The 25,423-nt window shown below is 41.6% G+C and overlaps 1 protein-coding gene across 2 annotated transcripts in view; it reads left to right on the forward strand.

Moving 5' to 3' along the window:
• The window catches only part of GNPTAB (N-acetylglucosamine-1-phosphate transferase subunits alpha and beta), a 1,418,669-nt gene that overhangs the window by 82,096 nt on the left and 1,311,150 nt on the right, over positions 1 to 25,423 (forward strand). For both annotated transcript variants that reach the window (XM_044087751.1, XM_044087750.1), the window contains exon 2: positions 1,041 to 1,126. In XM_044087751.1, the coding sequence (XP_043943686.1) occupies positions 1,041 to 1,126 (86 nt within the window). The remainder of the gene's footprint in view (positions 1 to 1,040; positions 1,127 to 25,423) is intronic.

Genomic DNA, 25,423 nt, shown 5'->3' on the forward strand with positions numbered 1-25,423 from the left:
TTTTGCTTGTTGTTTTATATCAAAATTCAATAAAGATTGTTTGGAAAAAAAAAAGAGAATGGAGAAAATAATTTACTTGCTAACTGCACCCAAAGTGTTGCAGTACTATGGAATGAAGTAAATACCCTGAAACTTTGCTTAATAAGTCTGTTATGACGGGCAGGTAGATGATCGTTGTAATTATAATTTGGGTGTGGGTGAGTGGAACAGAAGTTAGACGGAACATGTTGTGGAGTGCTGATGGTAAATGGATTTAGTGGATCTTGGAATGAGTAGATGATGGTGATAAGGTGGGAAGTAAGGAACAGCTACTTAGGGTCTGTCTGCTTGATGGTTTTTTTTTTTGTTTGTTTTGTTATGTAACTGTGTTGTCTTTATTTTTTCATCTTTTTTGTAATCTATATGTAGGAAGAATAAAATCTTGCAAAAACGTGCGGAAATTTTCTGTACTTTATTTTTCATGTCTGCCTTAGAGATTGCCGCTGTTTTAAAGAAACTTTTCATAACAGTGATTTTGTCTGGATGTGTCATTTTACATTAGGGTTTGTGCATCAACTTCTGTGATTTGATGCAGAAAATAGTAACTGAGGTTATGCCATTGTGTGAGTTCTACCCATCTACAGTAATGGGTAGTACTGCCTCTTTATGGTTTGTCTTCGTTTATATCTGAAGCAGTCTTGAAGCTTTCCTGAAGATATGTGTAAGGAAATTAAAGGTGAGGTCAGCATTGTATTCTTTACTCAATCCATTTGTTGGTCTACAGAACAGAATAGTGTGAAGGATTGTTAAAATGCTAAGTCTTTTTTCCCTGTACAGCATGACATCTAAATGCTTTGTGTCATATGATTTCAATACAGTTATTGAATATATAAATTTAAGAATGTTTGCTAATGAAACTTAGCACCTACACTTGTCTTATTCTCTGCCCTATACTGAAATGTTTATGTCTTTTGAGAGAGTGAATCAAATTAGCCATTAAATTGTTTGAATCTGTGTCATTATTGTAAACACTTTGATATATTGTTTGCTGTTTATTGTAGGTTGTTCTGGAGTGGAGCCGAGACCAGTATCATGTTTTATTTGACTCTTACAGAGATAATGTTGCAGGAAAATCATTTCAGAACAGGTATGAATAACCAATTAATAAATTGCTCCTGCTTACATAGTATGCAAGCAAAATAAGATGCAATTACTGGTACTGAAACAGTAAATTATTTCAGTAGTGTGGTTGTATTGCATTTTTAAGGGAGACATCCTACAGTTACCCGAGATTTGATTGGGTTGTGTTGTCCTGTTGGAAAAGGCCTAAATCCACAGGCAGGCATCCAGAATCATTTGAGAGCAGGTAAATAGGAGTTTTTTTTTTTATCATCAGTTATTACCTAGTGGCTACCCTTCCTGTACCTAGTTGATCCTTTTGTTCCTCCATTAGGATGAGAGTCCTCCAACCCACTCGATCTGTAGTGGAAACAAGAGTTGAGTGGTAGAAAGCTAGATGCACTGCAGTTCCTGTAGACTGACTAACTCCACCTCCTTGACAGATTTCAGGCTCCACTGTAGCTGCCTTTATAAGATATGCATCTGCTACTTCCTGACTAATAGGCACACCGTTTTTGCAGCATGGGCATGCTAGGCTTCTTGCTGCAGGTGTCGCCAGTGCAGTGCAACAAGCCATTCTGCCCCCCCACCTCCACCCCAGATGAGTGAACTTTGTCTGCCACTCACTTCTGCCAAGTCGGTCCCTCTAGTGTCTATGCCGCTAATAGAAATCTTGTCAGGTGCAGTCGGGGCTTTATCCCTCAGCACCACAAGGCCAGGTAGTAGATGGGTACTTTCAGGGGAATTTCACCTCCCTTTATTTAATTATTTTTTTACATTTTTACTTTATTTGACTTGCATCTCCAAAACTGGTTAGTTCTTGAGACATGACTTTTTAACTAAGCCTGTTTGTAAGTAACTACATGCATGTTATCTTAAGTGATCAGACATGTACTTACTAAAGACCTTGTATTGTGCCCTCCTCTTGTATGTTTCCTAGGAGCCATGGATAGGCTCCTAGACTTATGTGAAGCAAAAGATCTTTGTGTCTGTGCTTGATGTGCGATGTATGCAAAGAGGGCAACAGGGTAGGAAATCCAATTTTACTGTTTAGTATGGATTTTTTTAATCTCTAGATGAGTTTACTGTCATTATGATTAAAGCACTGGTCACTTTGCAATGTGTTTTTACCATCTTTATTACAGAAAAATTTTGACTTTTCAGCCAAGTTGCCTAATAATTCATTGGTTTGTCTTTGGTTAATAAACTCTAGGTTTTAATGAAAAAATACAAACTGGTATGGTTAATAGAAACTGTACAAATTCCTCATGATTAATGAGCTGTGATCATTTTCTTACTCATGTTAGTTGTAGTTGGTCTTTGCTTTTTAGTCTTTTTGTTCACATAATTTGAGGTTGTTACATTATATGGTCAGTAAATCATGAGGTTCCTGTTTCACCCAGATTGATCTCTGATGCATTTGCACTTTAAAATATGGCATACAGATGAGAACGTAAGTGTTTTGTCATCAGAGAAGCTGCTAGGGCTGTATATAATAATGAAATCCTCATGAATGTGGAACAATTCTTGATCTGTGATTGGAAATTGCATCTTCATTATCCAGACAACTAAGCCCAGCAAGACTTGGCCCAGCAGTCATGTCTTTCCCACACTGTATGGCCCATCCCCCTTAATCATAATGCTGTGTACATTAGTGCCCCTCTGCAGCTCTGTTTTGTCACATTTATAGTTTGCCATCATAATACAGCCCCATGCTGCTGTTCAGGTCTGTAGTCTTCATTTTTGATAGTTTACTTTCCGCACATTTTCCTTCCCAGTTCCACTACATATGTTCTGTATTTTTCTAGCTGGTTTGTAGTACTTAAAAGTATAAATAATTGTGAGACATAAATCCCCTCAGAATAAGGAGTCCAAATATTTCAAGTATTTATGGGAGGCTAAGTTGTCAAAGCGCTGTTGAACCTTGTACTATCAAAGACAAGTGGAACAGAGTGGAGTTGGAGAAGCTAAAGGCTCTACCTGTACGGAAGTTTGCTAGTGTTAGAGCTTTATCCCAATATTTTACTGTTTTCTTCTCTTCAAGCAAAGAAGGCTGGCTGCTTCCAGTACTCCACTCTTTTTTATTTCACCATGTCAGTTGGATCAAGTAAGCCAAACAGTGCCTCCGACAGAACAAGACTTTGTTTCAGCCCTGATAGCTGAAAAGTCTACAGCAGGGTTTTCTTCATCCCAGCTGGACTAATCTTGTCCAGGGAAACTCCTGCCCCCATCACACTATCCAGAAGTTTAATGTTCAGACTCCATGACTTCACTCACCCGGCCTGGGTCCATTAGGTGACAGAGATCCAAGTCTGTAGATTTAAGTTGCAAGATGTGACGGGCCTTTGTAATTGTGCAGCATATGTAGTCCTAGGCCTCCCTCTTCCTCACCAGTGTCAGGATGCGTCATGTACCATCTTTACCAAATATTTCTGCTGTCTGACTGAGATTCTTCTAACTTCTGTCCAGGTCCTGGTTACCTAAGGTTGTCAGTCGACTGACCTGTTGTAGTCAACTTTGGCTTTGATCTTGAAGTTGCAGCCCTCTGTTTCAACTTTTGCTCCTACCAGTAATGCTGAGGTTCTTGACCTCAGGACTCTTGTCATTAGCGGAACCTTTGATATCATGGCCAAGGGTCTATTCTTCAGGATTAAGGTCAGGTCCAAAGTTCAACCTTTTGGCCAACAACATCATGCTAGTCCTCATCTTTATGGGATCAGTCCTTCTGGCTCAATGTGTTGCCTCTTGTCAGTTCCACTGCAGATATCAGAGGCTCTTTTGCAATCTTCTCCTTTGGCTTGGACTGCCACCATCAAGTGATTGGATTGTTTGCCATCTACCCTCCTTTCTGTAAGGGACAGATAGATTGGGAGGCTTCGACAAGATGTTCACACTACATATAACAAGAAGTCTTCCTTCTCCTTGGAGTCTTTACAGACTTATCAGAAGAAGGCATGGTGTAAGAGGAAACACCTGAACTCTTCCACAAAATTCCTCTCACTGGGTGTACACAAGGATGAGAGAACAACTTTCCTTACCCCCATCCCCAACGGATGACCCAAAGTTTAAGACAGTAATGACCCCAGAGAGTTGCTACTCACCCAAATCCATCTTGAATAAGACTTTCCAGTCTCTCAAGTCCTCCTCTTGAGTGGTCCACTTAACCAAAACGATGGTTTGTCTGGTAGCTCAGACAGCGTGCATCATCATGGTTGGTGACTGCTAGCCCAAAGAAGACTGAAAGGATACTTATGCCATCTAAAGACTGAAACAAATTTGGTACATATTCCTGAGGTGGACTCCATTACTGGAGCAGCTACATTAAAAAGGCTGTCGCTCCATAGAAGCCAGCAGTCCATCCACCAATTGAAGAATCTTGAGCTTTGGACAGGCTAAGGAAGCAAGTTTACAAGTACTCCTTTAGATTTCCCAAACTGTGGATAGGTTGCTAGATGGAGAGCATACAAGCAGGCCAAGGCCTTAGATGGGCAGGTTTTTGCTCCATTTTAAGCATAACCATGCACCTGGCATACAACACTGTGTATGGTTCCCTGAGGCCAGCAGGTATTGGCACTATGATAAGATGTCATGCCTAGATTTTGCTAACAGACTTTCATGTGCATATGAAGGACACTTTCTGAATTCCCTGTTTGATGGAACTTTCTTGTTGTACCAATGGTAAAATGTGAACTAGCTGTTAAGAGCAGGGGGGTAAGACCCTCACTGCTGTTTTAGGTTTGATGCTCCCCAGAATATGCTGTTTGGGATGCAGCAGAACCTGACTTATTGTAGTCCTGGCCCTGCTAGCAGTCATATAATAGTAGAGGTTCTGTGATCTCTCCCTTTACACTGCTGTAGCAGATCCTTAGAAAATAATATATTGTGGCTAATGTCCAGCATAGAATGAAGACTGAGCCAACAGAGTTGAAGAATAAACCTAGCCCTAATGAGGTAAATGTCACTAGTCTTAAATTCTAACTTTGTGCTGACCTTCAGACTTGTGTGTCTAATATTGCAATATCTTCTTTACTTTGAAGTTGGTCCTCAGTGTGTCGGGAGGGGGGTCATTTTGCTTACTGTCCTAAAACAGTTTTGTGGCTGAATCATTGAGCAGAAGAACCTGAGAGACAGTGTACTGATGGTATGTTTCTATGGTTTCTGACCCCCTGAACACTGGTGTGTGTATACTTACTTGGTGTGTAGTGTGTGTGCGCACATGGGGGAGGTGCTTTTGTGTCTGTGCTCACATGCATGTTACAGGAACAGAAATTTTTCAAATATGTAGTGACTAGCCTGGAAGGGAACAGCTAGGAGAAGTTTCTTAATACCATGGAGTATCACATTCAGGTTACTTCCAGCAAGTTCTAAAAAACATTCGGGAGTGGGAGGCAGGATATACCCAAGGCTGTTTCTTCAGGGGTGAATACACTGACCCTGTCAGAGGACATTTTCAAGAGGTAGAGAAAAAAAAATAGTCTAAAGAACTCTTGAATCCATTGGACATGTCCTTCTCTGAGATAGTTGTAGAAAAAGATGATGGGATTCTGTAGAAAAGTTGCGGCTGATTAAAAAGTTCCCTGTGGCAGACCTTTGGGAGTGGATTAAATCTGGTTAAGGCTGGACATTGTTGTGGTGTTGTGAATAGCAGGTCTTTTCATTATGCGAAGTTGCGACAGCAACTGTAGACTGGTAAAAATGACATGGCATTCCTTATTTAAAAAACAAATTGAGACAGGAATGTGCATTATGCTGCAAAGTAGACTCCATCCAATAGTCAAGCCTCCTTTTCACAAGGAGCAATGTGGATTCTTTCTTGGCTGTGGAATAGTGTATTGACTCTCTATTCTTGTAGGTTATTGAGGAGTTAATGGGTGTTTGCCATCATTCTGTGTGTGTTCTGGGGATGAACATGTAAGCTAGAATGTCTTGTGAGTAGTGCTTTTAACAGTACTTTTTTCCTAGGGCTGTTGTTTTATGCCCTTTCGTCCCTGAATTTGAGGAACAGAAGTTGTAGCTGCATTCTCAGCTTCAAGATGAATATGTTCAAGGTAGTAAGGGACTCCACCAAACATGCGGTTTGTCTTCCCACCTTTTTTGAGTTTCATAGACTAGGTGTATGCAATGTCTGAGCAGTATTTAGTCTGAAGTCAGAAGGGTTACTACTTTTGTTTTACTTTGTGGTTCGCTGATAATGTTGTCCTCTTCACCAAAAGTTACTATGATGTCCACCACTTACTAGATAAGTTCTTTACTGAGTGTTCTACAATGGGGTTGAAAATCAGTGCTCTCAAATCGGAGATCACACTTTTCTCCCAGAAAAGAGTGAATTGCTGTCTGGGGGTGCAGGGGAAAGCAACCACCTCAAGTGAAGAAATTTAAGTATGGTGGGGTCTTGTTCATGAGTGGATATAGAAAGAGTGGGAATCAGGAGACTGTCCGCTGGGTGGGTGCAATATCAGCAGTACTACTGGCATTGGATCAGACTTTGGTGGCAAGATTAATATCAAGCATTTGAAGAATGCTCTTTGTTTCTAAGTTTGTTTCTATCATCATGTTAACCTGTGTTAATGAGCTTTAGCTAACTAAAGGGCGAACGTCTAGATGTAAGCACAAAAATGAATTTCCTTTTGGCTCTCTCTCCATGACACAGAGAGGAACTTGGCAGTTTAGAAGAATCTTGTGTTACAGCTACTGCAGTTTAAGAGGATTCAGTTAAGGTGGTTTAGGAATCTTTTGAGAATGCACATGGGTGCCTGATATAGAAGATGTACCAGGCATGGCTGTCTTAAGAGGTGGCATCTGGGATGGACCAGGACATGTTAAAGTGGGTATAAATCTGAGTTTTGTCTGGAAGTCCCATATCAGCAGAAAATTGTTTCTAGGGATGGGGAAGTCTGGTCTACTCTGCTTGTCAGGATGTGTGTGTGTGTGTGTGTGTGTGTGTGTGTGTGTGTGTGTGTGTGTGTGTGTGTGTGTGTGTGTGTGTGTGTGTGTGTGTGTGTGTGTGTGTGTGTGTGTGTGTTATTCATTTATGTTTTGAGTGGGGTAGCCCCACTAGGTGTTCGTACTGGGTACGGGGAATTTGGCTAATACTTTGGGGAAGTGGATATTGCAGGCATAGAGGAGAGAGAAACAAGTGCTTTGCTGCTGTAGGAGAGTCAGAGGAGCTGCAGTAGATGCTGATGTAGACATAATGGTCTTAATGCCAGTAGACCTACCCAACAATGTATTCTTTGAAATGATAAAGTGATAGACTGAAAATGCAAGTGAACTTGGTACTGCCATAAGCTAGGGAAAGAAAAAAGAAGTTATGTACTCACCATAATGCTCCATGTTTGTTGTCCATCTCGCCCTTCATTCTTACTGGATGGATTCAGAGCCGATCCTCGGCTCTATATTGGCTGAATACACTAGCGCGAAGTCTCTAACTTGGCTCGTGGCAGAATAGGTATCCCATCATGTAGTTGTGTAATTCCCCAGATCTTGTTTGCTGCCCATCCTAACTGTGTCTAAATTAATAATTTGACATCAGGTATCGACATCAGGTATAGAACTAACAAGGAAATTCAAAGGTATTCCTTTGCTAAAGAAGAAAGATCTATCATTTAGGTTCTCTAGGAGCCCTTGGTTGGGGGAACTTGGGAGGGTCGTAAGAATGAAAGGCGGGATGGACAACAAACATGGAATGTTATGGTGAGTACATAACGTCTTTGTTATGTTGTCCTATCTCGCCTTCTTTCTTACTGGATAGGACAGCGTCCCTAGCATCATTTCCCTGGGTGGCTCACGGGAGTATACTTTGAGTACAGTGGAACCAAAGGAAGCCCTGCCCCTGGAGGCCAAAGCAACTTTGTAATGAGTAATAAAAGTATGGGGACTTGCCCACATAGCAGCAGCACAAATACTGTCCATTGACAATCTGGTTAGGTAAGCAGAGGATGTCGCTAATGCTCTGGTTGAGTGGCCTCTAACTTTGAATGGTAAATTCCTGTTATTTGAGGGGTATATAAAAGTAATACAAATTGAGAGTCAGTTTGAAAGTGTAATTTCTGAAACTGGCATGACCTTTTTTTCCTTCAGAAAAGATGAGCAATTGATCTGTTTTCCTGAAATCTTTAGCTCTAAAACTTAGGTTGTCTATGCACATCCAATTGGTGAAGTTTGTACTCTGCCTTGTTGCTATGATTGGGAAAAAACACTAGGAGCTCAATAGATTGATTGATTTAGGTTGGTTTGGGAACAAACTTTTGACACAAAGGACAGATTAGTTTGTAGAGATACTCTCTCCTTATGGATGATCAAATATGGCGGCTTGATTAATAGAGCTTGCAACTCCGAGACTCTTCTTGCAGATGCAATGGCTACTAGGAGAATAGTTTTCCAAGAGAGGAATTTGAGATCACATGATGATGATGAAGGCTCAAAGGGAGTTAATGTTAGGTGAGTCAGGACAAAATTCTGATTCCCCTGGTGAGAGATGTTCTTTTATGGGAGGTCTCAATAAACCAACTGCCTTTTAAAAATGCTTTACACAATCTGTGTGACATCAGGTTAGGAGTATATCCTCCAATGTGGTAATTAGAAATTGCAGCTAGTTGGACTCTAGTTGTAGCTGCAGCGGAGCCTTGCTGGAAAAGTTCTGCAAGAAATTCCAAAATTGAACTGATTGGGGCAGAAAAAGGATCAATGTTTTTTGCTTGTGCCTAGTAGGAGGACCTCTTCCATTTACTATAATCTAACTTCCTGGTAGAAGCCTTGTGAGAAGATACTAAAATATGTTTTACTGCTGGTGTGAAGTCTTGAAGCCTGACTAAGTTTGGAAGTGGAGCAGCCATGCTGTCAAATTGAGGGTGTGAAAAGCAGAATGAAGTGTTACTGACATACGAGTCTCTAGGTCTGGAACTGGGTCCAGAACCCACTGTTTCTCCTGTAGGTGAGGCCAGAGAAAGGAGAACCAAATCTGACAAGGCCAATATGGGACAATGATAATCAGCCTGCTTCCCAAGGAATTTGCTTTCTGAATGACTTTGAGTATGAGGGGAAAGGAGTACAGTAGTCCCGAGGGCCAATAGTGAACAAGTGCGTCCTTTCAGTGTCTCCCCCAGAGGGGGAATTAGGGCAAAGTAGCTGCTGCATTTGGTTTACATGGGAGTAGCAAAAAGGTCACAACAAGGCTGGCCCCATTTTCGGAAAATCTCCTCCGCTGTGTTTTGGTTTAGAGACCACCCGTGAGCCATTAATATCACCCTGCTGAGCTTGTCCGCTATCTTGTTAGATTTCCCCAGTATATGCGTTGCTGCCAGAAAACATTGGGAAGATATTGCCCATTGCCATACTCTCAGTGCCTCTTGACAAAGGGGGTATGATTTGGTTCGTCATTTATGTACAAGACTACCGACATGTTGTCTGACTGGATTGCAGTCGTTCCTAGTGGCAGAGAGTCATGGAGTGCTTGCAACGCTAGAAGCACTGCTCTCCTCTCTAGAACATTGATATGCAAATGGGCCTTATGTTCTTGCCATGTGCCTTAGATTGTTCTTCCCAGATAATGACCCCCCCCCACCCTATATGGGAGGCATCCGTGGTCACTGTAGCTACAGGTTGTTGTGGCACAAAAGGTCACCCAATGGTCACATGGTCGGTCTGAAGCCACCATAGGAGATATCCCTTGCATGACTCTGTAATTCTGACTTGGTGAAACATGGGGAGTTCTTGTAATGACCACTGAGCAAAGAGGAGCCATTGAAGAATTCTCATATGCATTCTGGCTAGGGGAACTAAGGTGATCGTTGAAGCCATGGTTCCTAGGACTTTCAAAATCGTCTTTGCCTTCACCTTGTTTTTGGGTAGAAGGTTGGCTATTTGTTGTCTGAGAACATAAACCCTGTCGGGAGGCAGTTGTGCCATCATGGAGACGGTGTTGAGATCTGGGCCTGTGAATGTAATATGTTGACAGGGCAACAAGGCAGAGTTTGGTAAATTCACTGTAATCCCTAACTGCGAACAAGTTTGAAGAGTGGTGTCTCTCACCTGCTGAAGTAGATGCTTGGTGGTGGCAGTTAGGAGCCTATGTACGGAAATACCTGGAATCCCAGATGTCTTAAGTGAGCCATGACTACTGCCATGCACTTGGTGAACACTCTGGGGGCTGTAGTGAGACCAAAGGGCAGAGCTTGAAACTGATGACTGGCTCCCAGCCGGAAATGTAAAGGACTCTTGATGCTCTGTCCATTTTTATGTGGTAGTACGCATCTTGGAGGTCTGTTGAGCACATCCAATCATCTTTCCCTAAAAAGGGGAGAATTGACTGCAGTGTCACCATTCGGAACTTGAACTTTTTCATCGATTCGTTTAGTTTGCAGAGATCCAATATGGGTCTCCAGTCCCCTGTTCTTTTTGGCACTAAAAAGTATCTTGAGTAAGTTCCGAATCCTGTTTGGTCTGCTGGGACTTTTTGGATGACTCTCTTGTCTAGCAACATTTGAATTTCTACAGTTGCTTGTTCCCTTTGACTGGGTGGGACATCCGGGATTGTTCTGATCTGTGGGACATGATAGCAAAAAGGAATAGGATAGCCTCTGGATATTATACTTTGTATCCACTTGTCTCTTGTGATATTTTGCCAGGCTTCTGGGTACAAAGTTAACCCCCCCCCCCGATTGAATCCAGAGTTGAACAGATGGGCTTCCTTTCATTAGTGCTGGTAGGGCCAGCGACGAAAGGAATCACAGTCACACTGGTTTTGTGGAACCCCTCTGCCTCTAGGACGACGTCTACCATTATTGCCTCTCCCTCTGCCCCTGGGGAAGGTTTCACCTCGTGCTTCTTGAAAAACTCCCTGGGATCTTTTGAGCCACATTTTCTCACACTCTTCTGACCTTTAGTGTAAGGTCTTGAAGTTATGGAAAAATGTACTCCAATGGCAGAGAGAGTTTTTCCTTCTTGCTCGCATCTGGCGAGTGTGTCCTTGACTTTGAGTCCAAAAGGTGAGGAAGCATCAAAAGGGGCATTGGCAAAGGTAGATTTGAAAGGCTCCACAAAGTTACACAAGCGCATCCAGGAGTGTCTCCTCAGGGAAACTTCTGAACCCTCTGCCCTGCTCGCTCCATCCGCTGCATAGGATATTAGTCTCATGGAGGAGTTAACGATGGAATTTAAGGTAGGTTGCAGAGAGGTCACCTTTTCTGACACCCCCCCACAGCCAAAGAACCTTGGAGAGCATCTCCTAACTCCTTCAGATCTCTTTGTAGTCTCATAAAGTGAGTAAGGTAGTTCAGTGATCTAAGGGTAAAAGTCACTGACAAAAAAATACGCTTCCAATATCTATCCATCAGCCAGGAGTCCTTGTTCGGTGGATGAACAGATGAGGATGTTTCAGAAAGTTCCTTCTTGGTGGCTGCTGCCACTACCATAGCAGCTACAGGAATGCCTTTCGTGAGAAATTCGTTTTCAGAAGGTGCTGATAAGAACTTATTTGGCCTCAGAGAGACTGGTTCCATAGTGTCTGGTGACTCCCACACCTTCCGACTAACCATCTCCAATAGTTCGTCGAAAGGCGGAGACACCCAGGAGGTTGAAAGTTGAGATCCAAAAGTCTTCAGGTACACAGACTCATCATCATCAGAAGGGTTGATGGTTTTCCAGCCGCCTCTCTGTTTCAGGATTTCTAGGATATCTGCAAAGGAGATATCTTTAGAGGATAAGCGTGGGGACCCTTCTGACTCCTTGAGGTCCATGTCAGAGGTGTCTATATGCTTCCTCTTGCATGTTCTCTTTCGAGGAGCCTCCTCAGAAGGGTATTCTGGGGAGGTCTCAGAAGAGTGGGGTTCACATAATGGGGCTCCCTGTGGGTCTGAATCTCTGCTGTCCTGTGGATGGGGTGGTGCCGAGACAGAAGCCGGTGCCTTGGGGGGAAGAATACCAGTATTCCTGTGTAGAGCTGGCTCCAAGGACACCTCCGGTTCCAAGGAAATAGAGGGAATCCCCAGCTCCATTGAGATCAGCTCCGAGGCTGATGTAGGAGCCGAGCCAAAGCTCCAGGAGGTAAACTCAGAACTGAAGAAACTCTTATCCAAGCACCCCCCCCCCCCCAGAGCTGACCAGAGAACTTTGGCTCCTAGACACGCCAGATGGCACCGAGACTGTTGGAACAGGGATCTGTTCTGTAATCTCCTGAAGGGATCTTGGAACCGAAGAGTCTACAGCAAGCGGTACCTGGCATTCCAGCTCTGTAGATGCAGCTTTGCTCGGAGGAGGAATAGTCATGGATGTAATAGTCTTGGATGGCTCCGAAAGTAGTTGGGTTGGAGCCGAAAACAATTTAGTCAGTACCGGCGACTTCAAAAGACTGGGCACCACCACATCCACATCATCTGATAAGCTCCTAGAGGACCTGGAGGAGAGAGTTGGTGAGCGAGATCTCACAATATGGGAGATCTCAAGGTAGGGGAGACCGGTATTAGTTCAGTGGACCGGGTCTGAAAAATAGTCTCTGCTTTGAAGAGCGTGGAGCCGATGGACTTGATTTGTCCAAATATCTGTCTCTGTTCCGAGAGCTGTGGAGCCGAGGAGGTCGATGCATCAGTTTTAGCCAATTTTTGAGGAGGCTCCGAAATGAGCCGAAGAAGCAGGAGATGGTCTTTTTGTAGGCTTGTCACTTTTTTAGAAGAAGGGGACTTACCTGAAGAAGTACTCTGCAGAGCTTCATCAAAGGAAGGTTTCAAGGAGTCCTTTGAGAATTAGCTTGTTCTTTCTTTCCTGCAAGATACGGGAGCTGAAAGAATGACAGAATGTGCAGGTCTCATGTAGGTGAATGGCCCCCAAACAGTAAACACAAATATTATGCCCATCAGTTATTGACATTTTTTTGAACATTTGTGGCAAGTTTTAAAGCCTGATGGCTTAGGTTCCTTCTCTCTACTTTCCTTAGACATTATAAGAAGGAGCACAACTAATACCAAAAAGGAAGTCAACACTAATTGTACCTTTATAGAAAACTAACACGCACAAAGGTTAAATATTCTATTAAAACACAATAATAATAAAGGACATCTACTAAAGAAAGGGAAAAACACAGGAACAGCTCTGCCCTCTACGTTAAATGGCCACTAGGCCCTCTAACTTAAATGGCCACTAGGCCCTCTAACTTAAGTGGACCTAGTAGAGTTACAGAAAAGGGACATAAAGGACAAACCCTCGTTAATCGGGTATTTAGCTCTCTAACTTAAACTAATATACATAGATAAGGAAGTACACACTCTTAAGTATTCTGCAGTCACCACTCACTACACCACTACAAAAAGCTGACGGAAAAAATAGAAATGGCCTTGCGAATAATGACTGCCAACAAGCAACCACACAGTAGCAAGATTAAATTACACTCGAAACTACAGCACACTTAAACTACAAAAGAACAACTATATAAACAACTAACCAAGTATTATTAATCCAAACTATATGGAAAAAATATGAATCTTTAAAGAACTTAGCCATAGCCAAGGAGAGAGCATTTGAACTCGTAAAGCAGCAAACGACATCTGGGGAATTACATCACTGTATGATGGGATACCTATTCTGCCACGAGCCGACTTCGAGCTAGTGTATTTGTCAGTCAGAACCGAGGATTGGCTCCAAACCCATTCAGTAAGAATGAAGATGAAATAAGACAACATCAACTCATTTCCATCTTCTAAAAATTTGCTATTTCCTGTATTGCAGATGACCTGAGATGTTCAAGGAGTGCAAAGTTTACATCTTGATGTTAGGAGTTCAGAGAGCACACGGTTAGCAGGAACAAGATAATGAATTGGGGATAATTGTATGGCCACTTGTACAGGTAATAGCACAGGTAATAGTAAAGTGATGGAAAACCAGAACAGAAGGTGAAGTTTGTTGCAAAAGAATTCCTTGGTAAGACCCCCAAGTAAAACTGAAAATGAATGTGATAGTTGGACAGTCTGAGAGAAACTTTTATCAGTGCTATCTTTTTTCTGCACAGCAAGTAAGATTGTACATGTTGTGGCCGTGAGAGGTACTTGTGATTCTAAGTTGAAAAAACTATTGATGGGGAGAAAAAGCTGAAAGTAATATGTACAGGAAAAATACTCGTAAAGGAAGTGATTAAACTAGGCCTTAAGTAAACATGCAGCCATATATATATATATATATATATATATATATATATATATATATATATATATATATACATATATATATGTATGTGTGTGTGTGTGTGTGTATATATATATATATATATATATATATATACATAATGTGTGTGTGTGTGTGTGTGTATATATATATATATAAGAGAGAGAGAGAGAGAGATATGTCATATCTTTGAACGTTCAACTCCGTGAACCTCTGTTTATCGAACCGGAAACAGTGAAAGTTCACATCAGTGAAGGTCTTAAACAGGAAATTGAATTAGTAGACCAACATTGCGACCATCATACACACACTGCAGTATGTCAAAATCACCCAGGTGGGAGGCTGCACCATCCACCCCCCCACCATACGTTTCAACCTGGAAACATCAAAAATCTGCAGAAAGGTCCATGAAAAATAGATACAAATCTGTATGCTGATTAACATAAAATTTGCATACATAATTATGCAACCCCACCCACTCCAGTGTAATTGTGGGATACCAGCTTTCAAACACAAACTGATGAACAGATGACCAAAATATGGCCCCAGAGTCCCCCTGCAGCCATTCCAATGTTCCGTTACTTGGCTATTTCGCCCATTTTCCATAAACACTGTAACGTGCATACTGCTTTACTTCTACAGTGATTATGTGGATTTAATTTTACATTTTATTGCACAAACACTAATATACATCTGCTAAACAAAGCAATACAGTCTCACAATGAAGATAGACTTGGCATTAAAACTTCTGTGCCCTTGAAACTCACATTCATTGAAACAGCATTGAAACCTGCATCCAAAGAAAATGCATCTGGCCAGTGGCGGATAAAGATTACCTTTGGGCTATTTTCAAATCCCAGGCCCCTTGCACACAAAGCATACGTGTGTTTTTTGATGCACCTTCCTGACCTGTATTAAATTATATTCCTTGTATAATGCAGCACGCTTGATAGTGTAGTTTAAATTTATTGTTTTGAACATTTGTCTAGTAAGCAAGGAAACAAAATGCATGAATCAGTCATGACAAAACTGCCCAGTTCAGAACATTTCTATCATAAAAGTCTACTCAAACTTCTACAATCCATCAGTATCAGTAAATATGCGCAATCTCTGCAGAAGTAAAAGTCATCTAAATAATTCCACATTAAATAGATCTGTAACTAATGAAGAGGTTGCTGCAAGCAAGCAACTTTATATTTAATTTTCATCTACAAGTAAAGTGCCTGTTGCCCTTGAAGAATAAATTGCCTATTTTGCAGTAAAAAATAAGTAATATTTCAAAAGGAGAACACACACACAAAACTACAAGGTGCACTGTTGAATACACACACCCGTGAATACACACACAACTACAAAATGCAGTGTTGAATGCCTACACCCCCTAAATCTAAATGCAATGAACAGCGGTTGAATACACAGTTCTGCACAAGAGCAGCAAGTCATTAGAGTGGCCGGTAGCAATAAACTGAATGAGAACTCACAGGTTGAATTAGAGTGGCCGGTTGGTGGAGTTAAAAAGCAAATGCAGTTAATGCACACAACAGTTCTTGGCTGGAGCACATACAGGCAACAACAACAAACTTGCACAATAATAACAGTCGTTCTTACCTAGAGGACTCATTATTATGGCGCCCACCATTGCTGTTAGTCCAACAAACAGTAGCTGATGGAGAAGTAAAAGAGAGTATTCTTGCTGAAATTTAATTCATCCTCAAGTCTTGGTGAGTGCCTTCACGAGGTGGACCCTGTTTTTCACAAAGTCTAACCAAGACTACACTGATATATACACTGTATTTATATAGCATATATGATGGACAGAAGTAGGTTAAAAATTAAAAAAAAAAAAAAGAGCTGGGTGCACAAGACCCAGGATAAAAAAGTGTCCAATCCTGTTAGGCACACTGGTGCCAGGACAGGAAAAGATGACTGTGTAGAATCCTCAAAATACAGAAACATTCCTACAATGGGAATGAGGTTAGGTCAGGCCCAGGGAAGGATGACCCCCCCCCCTGTTGCAGAAGGAAGTAGTAGTCCACAAAAGTCACAAAAACTAATAGGCCAAAGAAGAGCCATAAAGATGGTAAAGTGGACTATTGAGGATAGAAAGAAATTATGTATTGTTACTATTATGCAAAATGCCCACAATTTCCAGACACAAGATATACAGAATAATTAAGAGCAAAATTAGAGGAAAGACAAATAGTTCCACAGGAATAACTGTCAGAAGTTTCAAAGGAAAATGTGTTAATTAATACAACAGATTTGTGAAAAACAGTATATAGATCACGAAACTTTGATCTGTTTGGAAAAAGAAGCATCTGAGGAAGTGTGAAAATATAAAACAATAAAACCTGGAGATAACTGAAAAGTATAAAAAAGAAATATGGACACGGGAAAGAGCGATTTGATATGGTGCAATATTTATGCAAGGGAGAAAGCCAAATTGTTATAAAGAGGGCAACCCCAAAGGTATTCAAAGAGAAATATAGGCAAAGGCATCTGGATGTGGAATATTTCACAATAAAAATAAATATCACAAAGATGGAACATTGAAAAGAAGATTAGTAAAGTAGAAGTTAAAAAAAGAAGTTATGGAGTGCCTGCGAAGTGAAGGATTTGGTGTAGAAGGTCTAACACAGGTTACATTGCAGCATGATGGAGTGAGCCCCCAAAGTAAGGAGAAGCAGGAAGATCGGGAGACATCTGAAGAAGAAAATGGACATGGGAAAGAAAAAGAGATTTAATATGGTGCAATATTTATGCAAAGGAGAAATCAAAAGTCATCAATACAAAAAGAGCAGCACCAAAGATATCTGAAGACAAGTACATGCAAAGGAATCCGGACATGGAAAACTTTACAATACAAAAATAAGAAGACCAAGAGAAAAAGTAGAAAAGGAGTTTAGTAATGGAGAAGTAAAGCGAGATAAACTGAGGTTATGGAGTACCTGTGAAGTGAAGGATTCAATGTAGAAAATCTAATTCAGAAAGCACCACATCAATGGATATCCAGATTAAGGCGAAACCAGTGGAACAGGAAGCAATTGGTCAGATGCCATATAAAGATATTTTGGGGTCTTCCACAGGAAAGCACTATAAATGTTCACTTGAAGCTAGACAGTAAGGGAAGGAGCAAGAAACTGTTGAAACTCTGATGCAGTCAATGTTGGGGAGTGATAGGCCAGGGAGTTCCCATATGACAGAGCAACTGATGGCACAGGATGAAATCGAAGAGAATGTGCCAAGGAAGACGCTATAGAACTCGCTATAACATGCCAGCAAGAAGTGGAAAACAAGGGATGTGCCCTAGGTTTGGAAGAAAATGAGCTAAGAGAAGAGTTGCTTGATTTAATAGACATAGATAGATATATTAAGATCAATGAAAGAAATAGACTGCAGAAGGTCAATAAAACCCAAAAAGTCGCAAGTTTGATAAAACAAATGAACACAGTAATTAGGACTGTCCATAGAGATCCATGCGATATAACAGAAGTAAACAGGATATATTACTGTGCGGCTAAATTAATAACTGATAAAGTTCTACTACAGGAACACATGGTAGTGAGGGAATGAAGGAAAGGAAGAAATTGAATACCATCATGGAAATATCGAATAGAGAAAACTATAAAGCAATTAAGACAAGAAGTGTCACTATTAGAAGACTATAGAAGAGAGCAGATCAACAAAAATTCTAAGAAAGATGGATGTGATAAAAGCAATGTGCAGTATTAGAACAGACCAGGATCTGTCATGCAGTATCGCAAATAAACTAAAAAGTTTAGCACAGGTGGAAAAATTTAGAAGATACGAAGATAACAAAGATAAATATAAAGGAAAAGTACAAAATAAGCAATTTATTGATGACCCAAAAAGATTTTATAGAGAACTGGGAAACAAGGTAAAAGGAATTGAAAGGCCACCAAAAGAAGAAGAAAGGTACATTTTGGAGAAGTATCTATGAAGATCCTGTGGAACATAACAAAGATGCTAAATTGATAGAAGTAGAAAAAGAAGGAATAAGAAGTTTAAAGGTACAGGATATAAAATGGGAAGAAGTAAAAGCCAGAGAGATTGAAACTAAGATAAGAAAAAACTCTAATTGGAAAATCCCAGGCCCAGATACCTAACTTCTGGTTAAACATATTAACATCTTTGCATGAATATTTAGCCATTAATAAGAACTATTTGTATGTGCACCTCGAACAGACACCAACCTGGCCAGCAGCAGGAAAAACATTGCTCCTGTTTAAGGGGGAACCTGCAAGCTACCCTAAATTCTAGACCAATAACTTGCCTTCCGATGACATGTAAACTGTACATGGGATTTGATGCTGACAGAGTTTTATAGTCATTTAGACGAAAACTCAATTATGACAGTAGAACAAAAGGGCAATAAAAGTCAAATGGAAAAAAGGATAATTTGTTAAATAAAGTCATAGTGGAGAACTGTAAAAAGGGGAAGAATCTAAGTATGGCATGGATTAACTACCAAAAAGCATTTGATAGTATTCCACATTCATGGATAAGAGTGCTTAAAAATGTGTAAGATATGCCCTACATTGATCAGTTACATTACAGAGATCATGAAACAGTGGCAGACCACTTTGCAATTAAGCCATGATAAAAGACAATTTGTTATCCATGGGATAAAAGTTCAAAGGGGGATATTCCAGGGTGACTCTGTCACTGCTGCTATTCTGCCTTGCCTTAACCCATTAAGCTGTTTATTTAACAGCTTAGGCCATGGCTGTAATGTGGCTGCTAGAAAACAACTAAGTGTAAAGACTTCTCATGTTCTCTTTGTCGATGATTTAAAACTGCATAGTTCATCGGCTGAGGAACTGAAAGCCCAACTACAAGTTGTCAAAACATTTTCAGAAGATATAAGAATGTTGTTTGGTCTTGATAAATGTACAAAAGCAACCTTTAAAGCAGGAAAACTGCAGCACCAGGAAAACATCAGTTTGGGACAAAAATGTGATATAAAAAGAACTTGAGCAAGAGGGAGTGTATAAATATTTGGGAATTGATGAAGGATCAAGAATAAAATATGAACAAATGCGAATAAAGCTTAGTAAGGAATACTTTAGAAGACTTAAATTAATCCTGAAAACAGCGTTGACATCTAGGAACAAAATCCAAGCTATAAACCAATTTGTTCTTCTGTCCTAACCTACAGTTTTGGAGTGATTTACTGGCCCCAAAACGTGTTGGATAGATTAGATAGGAAAACAAGAAGGATCTTCATGCTCACCAAAGGATTTATAAAAATTAGTGCATACCAAGCTTATATATTCCCCGTTCTGAATGAGGGATGGGCCTCCTTGAAATTGATTACATGTACAGATCTGCAATCATGGGACTCCACACACATCTGCTGACCTCACAAGACCCAAACGTAGTGAAAGTTTTGAAACATGAGGAGGATAAATCTAAGAAACTTATCGGTGTCAAACAGTAATGGAAATCAGATCAGAAGTAGATAAAAATCAGGCAGCAATTGAATGTGCCAAAAAACAAAAAAGAATTTAAGGTGAAGGACCAGATGAGAAGGCAAGAAATGTGTAAAATGCATAAATATAGTTGCAAGTATAGAAAACATCTGGAAGAACAGGTTGATCAGGAATGGTTAAGGAGAGGTGAATTCATACCAAAAGACGAAAGGTTAATATTGGCGGCCTAAGATAGTGGGCTTACGTACACACTGGTTTACAAAGTCCATTGAACATGTAGGAGAAACAGACAAATGTAGGTTTTGTAAAACCAAATTGGAAACAGTTGCACATCTTTTTTCTGGGTGCAACATATTAATGGCAGAAGGACTGTCTACTGAAAGGCCTAATAGTGTGTGGCAAGACTGTTGCACTGGGGCTTGTGCAAACATTATGGTACTGAAGTGGCTGAAAAACACTAGAAACATGAGCCACAAAGCATCATAGAAAATGATGAAGATTACATCACATGGGATCACCCATTACCAACAGTTCAGAAGACAGATGCTAGAAAAGTGGATATAGTGGTCTATGAAAAGAAGACAAAAGTAGCATTGCTCATTGAAATTGCCACACCCACTGACCTACAGTGTTTTGTGTACAGAGAAACACAAAGTCATAAAATATCAGGATCTGCAGGCAGAAATGAGAGCAGTGTGGAAGAAGGATACCTACACAGTTCCAATAGTAGTAGGAGCAACAGGTTTTATAAAAAAGAATCTACAATTGTACTTAGATATGTTGCCAATACATGTAACCCTGTACGAATTGCAGCAGTCATTACTGGGCACATTGCAGGTGCTGCGAAGAGCACTTTTGGCTGACATCAAAGATTGAAACAATATTAATTTCATGAACTTGAATCATAGTTTGACTTAAAAATGGGGTCTGTTCCCTTCATGATATTAGAAACCCAAAATACTTGCAGAAATAAAGAGAGAGATAAATATGTAAACAAGAATCACATGGAACCAAACGACAGCAACGGGTCTTTTTTATTGTTAAACGAGCACTCGCAAAAACATGGATTCTGTGCTGTTATTAACCATCTCACCTACCAAGCAACCTTAACTAATCAAGAATCACATGGAGCCCAGAAACAGCGAGGGGTCTTTTTGGTGGTAGATGAGTGCTTACAAAGGCAGATATTCTTTTCTGTATTGTAGTCCCTTATTTACCAATGTATGTTTATTTGTTACAGAAATGATGCAACATTACAAGTGTAAGTATTGCCTTCTAAAGGCTCCTCGTACATCACCAAAACATGTGACTTCTTGCCCCCCCCCCCCATTACTGCAATATAAGTCGTACTAATTCTACTGAATTACATCCCTAGGCAGTTTGAAACTAGCATTCCCCCCTTAAACTTATCCACTGCTGTTGCCCTGTCCTTCTCATTTAATGCTACCGATGAGTCCCAACTTTTAAACTCGCATTTTACTGCCACTCTATGTAATCTTTTTGTCAGCCTCCACACAAACTAATTATTTTCCGTGCTCCTACAAAATTACTTCTCAGTTGTTTACATTCTAGTAGTCACTCTTTCAGCACTGTATAGTATCTTTCCACAGTATAGCACTTTATCACTTTAAGCAGCTTTTATCACACACTTTTCTTGAGTACTACTTACTACCTATTCTAGCTGGTGTAGACCTCCACTGTACTTGGTGATTATCTCTTATTTGATCTCCTGTCTGGCAGCTGCGATTTGGTCCAGCCTGTTTCCCTACTCCCACTTCCTACCCACCCCCACTACTCTTACATTTATACTTCTGTAGGCTCCACAACCTCAAATACCAACCACAGACCTACACACTAGATTACTTCCCCCACCTACAGTCTCAAATCACCAATCACCACACTCCACACCTAATTACTTTCCTCCATGCAGCACCCAAATGTACAAAATCCCCTGTTACTCCTCCGCCTCCCCTCTAACTATTAACTTCCACTTAAATTCAAACTCACCCTCACCACTAGCTTTGGTTCTTTTATCATGTCTAACCCCCTTACTAGTATGCTTTACCCTCGCTTCAACAGTATTTTCTCAAACCCCCACACATTGTTACACATCAGTAACCTCCACCACCTGCCACCCATCTAAACAGTGCAATTTTTCACAATGTCCCCCCAGTTATTTCTCTGTACCCCCCCATCACTTCATTCCTAAACTCCTTACCACAACACACAGTAAACCCAATATTATACCATTTTCATCCACCCCTTGTAAAAAAACACTATACGCTGTGCTCATACTTGATCTCCATCCTGCTACAAAGTGGTGACATACATCCTAACCCAAGCCCTTCTACTTACCCCAACCATAAAATCTGTCCTAAGAACCTAAGCTAATAGCACTTAACCTCAGAAGTCTATGCAACAAAATATCCCCACTGCATGCCTGGATAGACCAAAATAAACCTGATATACTAGCCCTAATAGAGAAACATGGTTACACCCTGACATAAAACTGTGAGGTAACACCCCCCCAATTATGCCATAACTAGATTAGACAGATCTAGAAAGAAAGGAGGAGATATCCTACCACACTTAGCATTACACCTTACTCTAACAAAATCTTCGTTTTGTCATGTTGAAATATTAATATCCTTCCTAAACCTCAACAAAACTAAACAAATCTGCATCATAATAGTATATATTCCATTAAGACACAATATACCTGCTCTAGAAAATATATTGTCCTGGATCTCCCAAACAGTCAAACACTATACAGTCATCCTAGAAGATGTAAACATAGATTGTCAAAAACATTGCATCTGACTCCCCGTCAAATAGTGTTAACTTCTATGTTTTTCCAAACTTATCAAAAGCCCCACTAGCTATAAAAAGAAGTTATGTACTCACCATAACGTTCCATCTGAGTAGATACTTCATTTGTCTGCAACCTGTGGGTGTCGGATCCGACCTCGGATCTGATCCGGCAGCTTTCCAAGCTCCAAGATCCGAGCTCCTAGCTCCTCCCCCCTACCCATAATCCCCTACTACCAACCACATTACCTCAGATCGTTTTTTTTTTGCCTCACCAACTCGAGACAGAAACCAACTCTGAATGATCAGAAAAATTCCCGAGGTTCGGGGGATGGCAGGGGGGGGTCGGTTGCAGACAAATGAAGTATCTACTCAGATGGAACGTTATGGTGAGTACATAACTTCTTTATCTGAAGTAGTTACTTCATTTGATCTGCAACCTGTGGGACAGAGTCCCCAGCTAACCTACAAGAACCTGGGTGGTCCTTACGGAAGGATATTCCGAAGCACCGCGGAGCCACAAGAAGCCCTACTCCTGGAAATCATATCCAGTTTGTAATGAGAAATGAACGTATGAGATGAGGACCAGGTAGCTGCTGAACAAATATTGTCTACTGGAACCCTAGACCAAAAAGCTGTTGAGGTAGCTACAGATCTTGTGGAATGAGCACGGACGCCAACCAGAGCTGGCTTCCCAGATGAAGTGTATCCCAGCATAATGCACTGACAGATCCAATTTGCTACAGTCACTTTAGCAATTGCCTTGCCCATGGCTGACGTTGCATAAGAAACAAACAACTGGTCCGACTTGCGAAACTCTCTAGTCCTGTGCAAGTAAAAACGCAGTTGTCTGTGTACATCCAATTTGTGCAACGTGTATTCGCCTTTGTTGTGAAAATTTGGGAAAAATACAGGAAGATTTATTGATTGATTAATATTTGATTCTGTAGCCACCTTAGGCAAGAAAGACGGATTAGCCCTGAGGGACACTCTATCTTTGTGAAAGATAAGATACGGAGGTTTGATACACAGAGCTTGTAATTCTGAAACCCTCTTGGCTGAAGTCATAGCCACCAAGAAAGCCGTTTTCCAAGATAAGAACTTCAACGGAACCGAGGCCGCAGGCTCAAAAGGTGGTCTCGTTAAGGCTTGTAAGACCAGAGTGAGATCCCACGGGGGAACCACAGTCTTGACAGGTGGTTTCAAAGAAAACCTCTTAAGAAGGTTTTGCACAACTTTGTAGATGCTAAGGAGCCTATGCCGTCCCCCATGTGAAAATGGGAGATGGCCGCCAACTGCACCTTGACTGTGGAGGCACTTGCTCCCTGTCTAAAAAGCAGGGAAAGGAAGTCCAGAATAGTCGGAATAGGGACAGTAAATGGGTCCAATTCTTTGTCTTTGGCCCAGATGGAAAAACGTTTCCATTTACTGTTGTAAAGTTTTCTGGTAGATGGTTTATGAGCCGCCACCAGAATGGCCTTAATGGGGGATGAGATACCGGGAGTCCTAGCCATTAATGGAACTGGATCAACCAAGCAGCAAGTTTGAGATTGACCAGGTTTGGGGTATGGTATCTCGCTGGGTGCGAGATTAGGTCTGGACTGGGATCCAGAATCCATGGGGGAGCCACACTGTGAGACCGCAGAAAGGGGAACCAGATCTGTCAAGCCCAGAATGGGGCTATGAGGATAACTCTGCTCCCCAACCGACAGGCTTTCTGGATGAATTTCATCATAAGTGGGGGGGGGGATAAGCATAAAGGAGTCTGGGAGGCCAAGCATGGACTAGAGCATCTCTGGGGGTCTCTCCTCTGGGGGGAACTATCGCGAAGTACTCGCTGCATTTTGTGTTTAAAGGAGAAGCGAAAAGGTCGCAGCGAGGCTGACCCCATTTGTGGAAGATCTGCTTTGCAACAGACGGATTCAGAGACCACTCGTATGGAGTGAGGAACAGTCGACTTAGCTTGTCCGCCAATATGTTGGACCGTCCCGGAATGTGCATTGCTATCAGAAAGCGGTTGGTGGAAATCACCCATTCCCACACTCTCCTGGCTTCTCGACACAGGGGATAAGATCTGGTCCCTCCTTGTTTGTTTATATACCAGACAACTGACATGTTGTCCGTCTGGATTGCAATAGTCCCTAGGGGAAGAAGGTCGTGGAGAGCTTGCAACGCCAAAAGCACCGCCCTCATCTCTAGGACATTGATATGCAATGCGGTCTCTAGGGAAGTCCATGTGCCTTGAACGGATCTGCCTGAACAATGCCCCCCCCCCCCCACCCGAGGCAAGAAGCGTCTGTGGTCAACGTGGCTTCGACCCAGGGAATCACAAAGGGCCTCCCTTCTCTGAGTTCCTGTGCCTGTAACCACCACAGAAGGGAGTCCCTGCACACCCTGCTCAGGGGTATTGGCATGCATAATGGGTGGATCGACAGGGACTATTGGACTTGAAGGGTCCATTGTAATATGCGCATTTGCAGACTGGCATGAAGAGCGAGACCGATCGCTGCTGACATAGACCCCAGTGCCCTCAGGACTAACTCCGCCGGAGGAGCAGGGCTCCGAAGAAGGGCTAACACCTGAAACGACAAGCTGTTCAGCCTGACTGACGTTAGAACAACTCTGGAGATTCGTGCATCTAACCTGGCCCCATGAATTCTAGGGCTTGAGTGGGGCATAGGCAGGATTTCTGCTCATTCACTGAGATGCCTAGGTTGTGGGCCAGAGACGGAGCATAATCTCTCGCCACACAGAGCTGATGCCTGTTGGTCGCGGTGAGGAGCCATTCGTCTAGGTAAGGGAAGACCTGAATGCCCTGGAGTCTCAGGTGGGCTGCAACCACTGCCATGACCTTGGTGAACACTCTGGGGGCTGAGGTGAGGCCGAATGGAAGAACCCTGAATTGATAATGACTG

Source organism: Protopterus annectens, chromosome 11.part0 (assembly GCF_019279795.1).
Source record: "Protopterus annectens isolate FY-2018-M chromosome 11.part0, PAN1.0, whole genome shotgun sequence".
NCBI classification, from domain to species: domain Eukaryota; kingdom Metazoa; phylum Chordata; order Ceratodontiformes; family Protopteridae; genus Protopterus; species Protopterus annectens.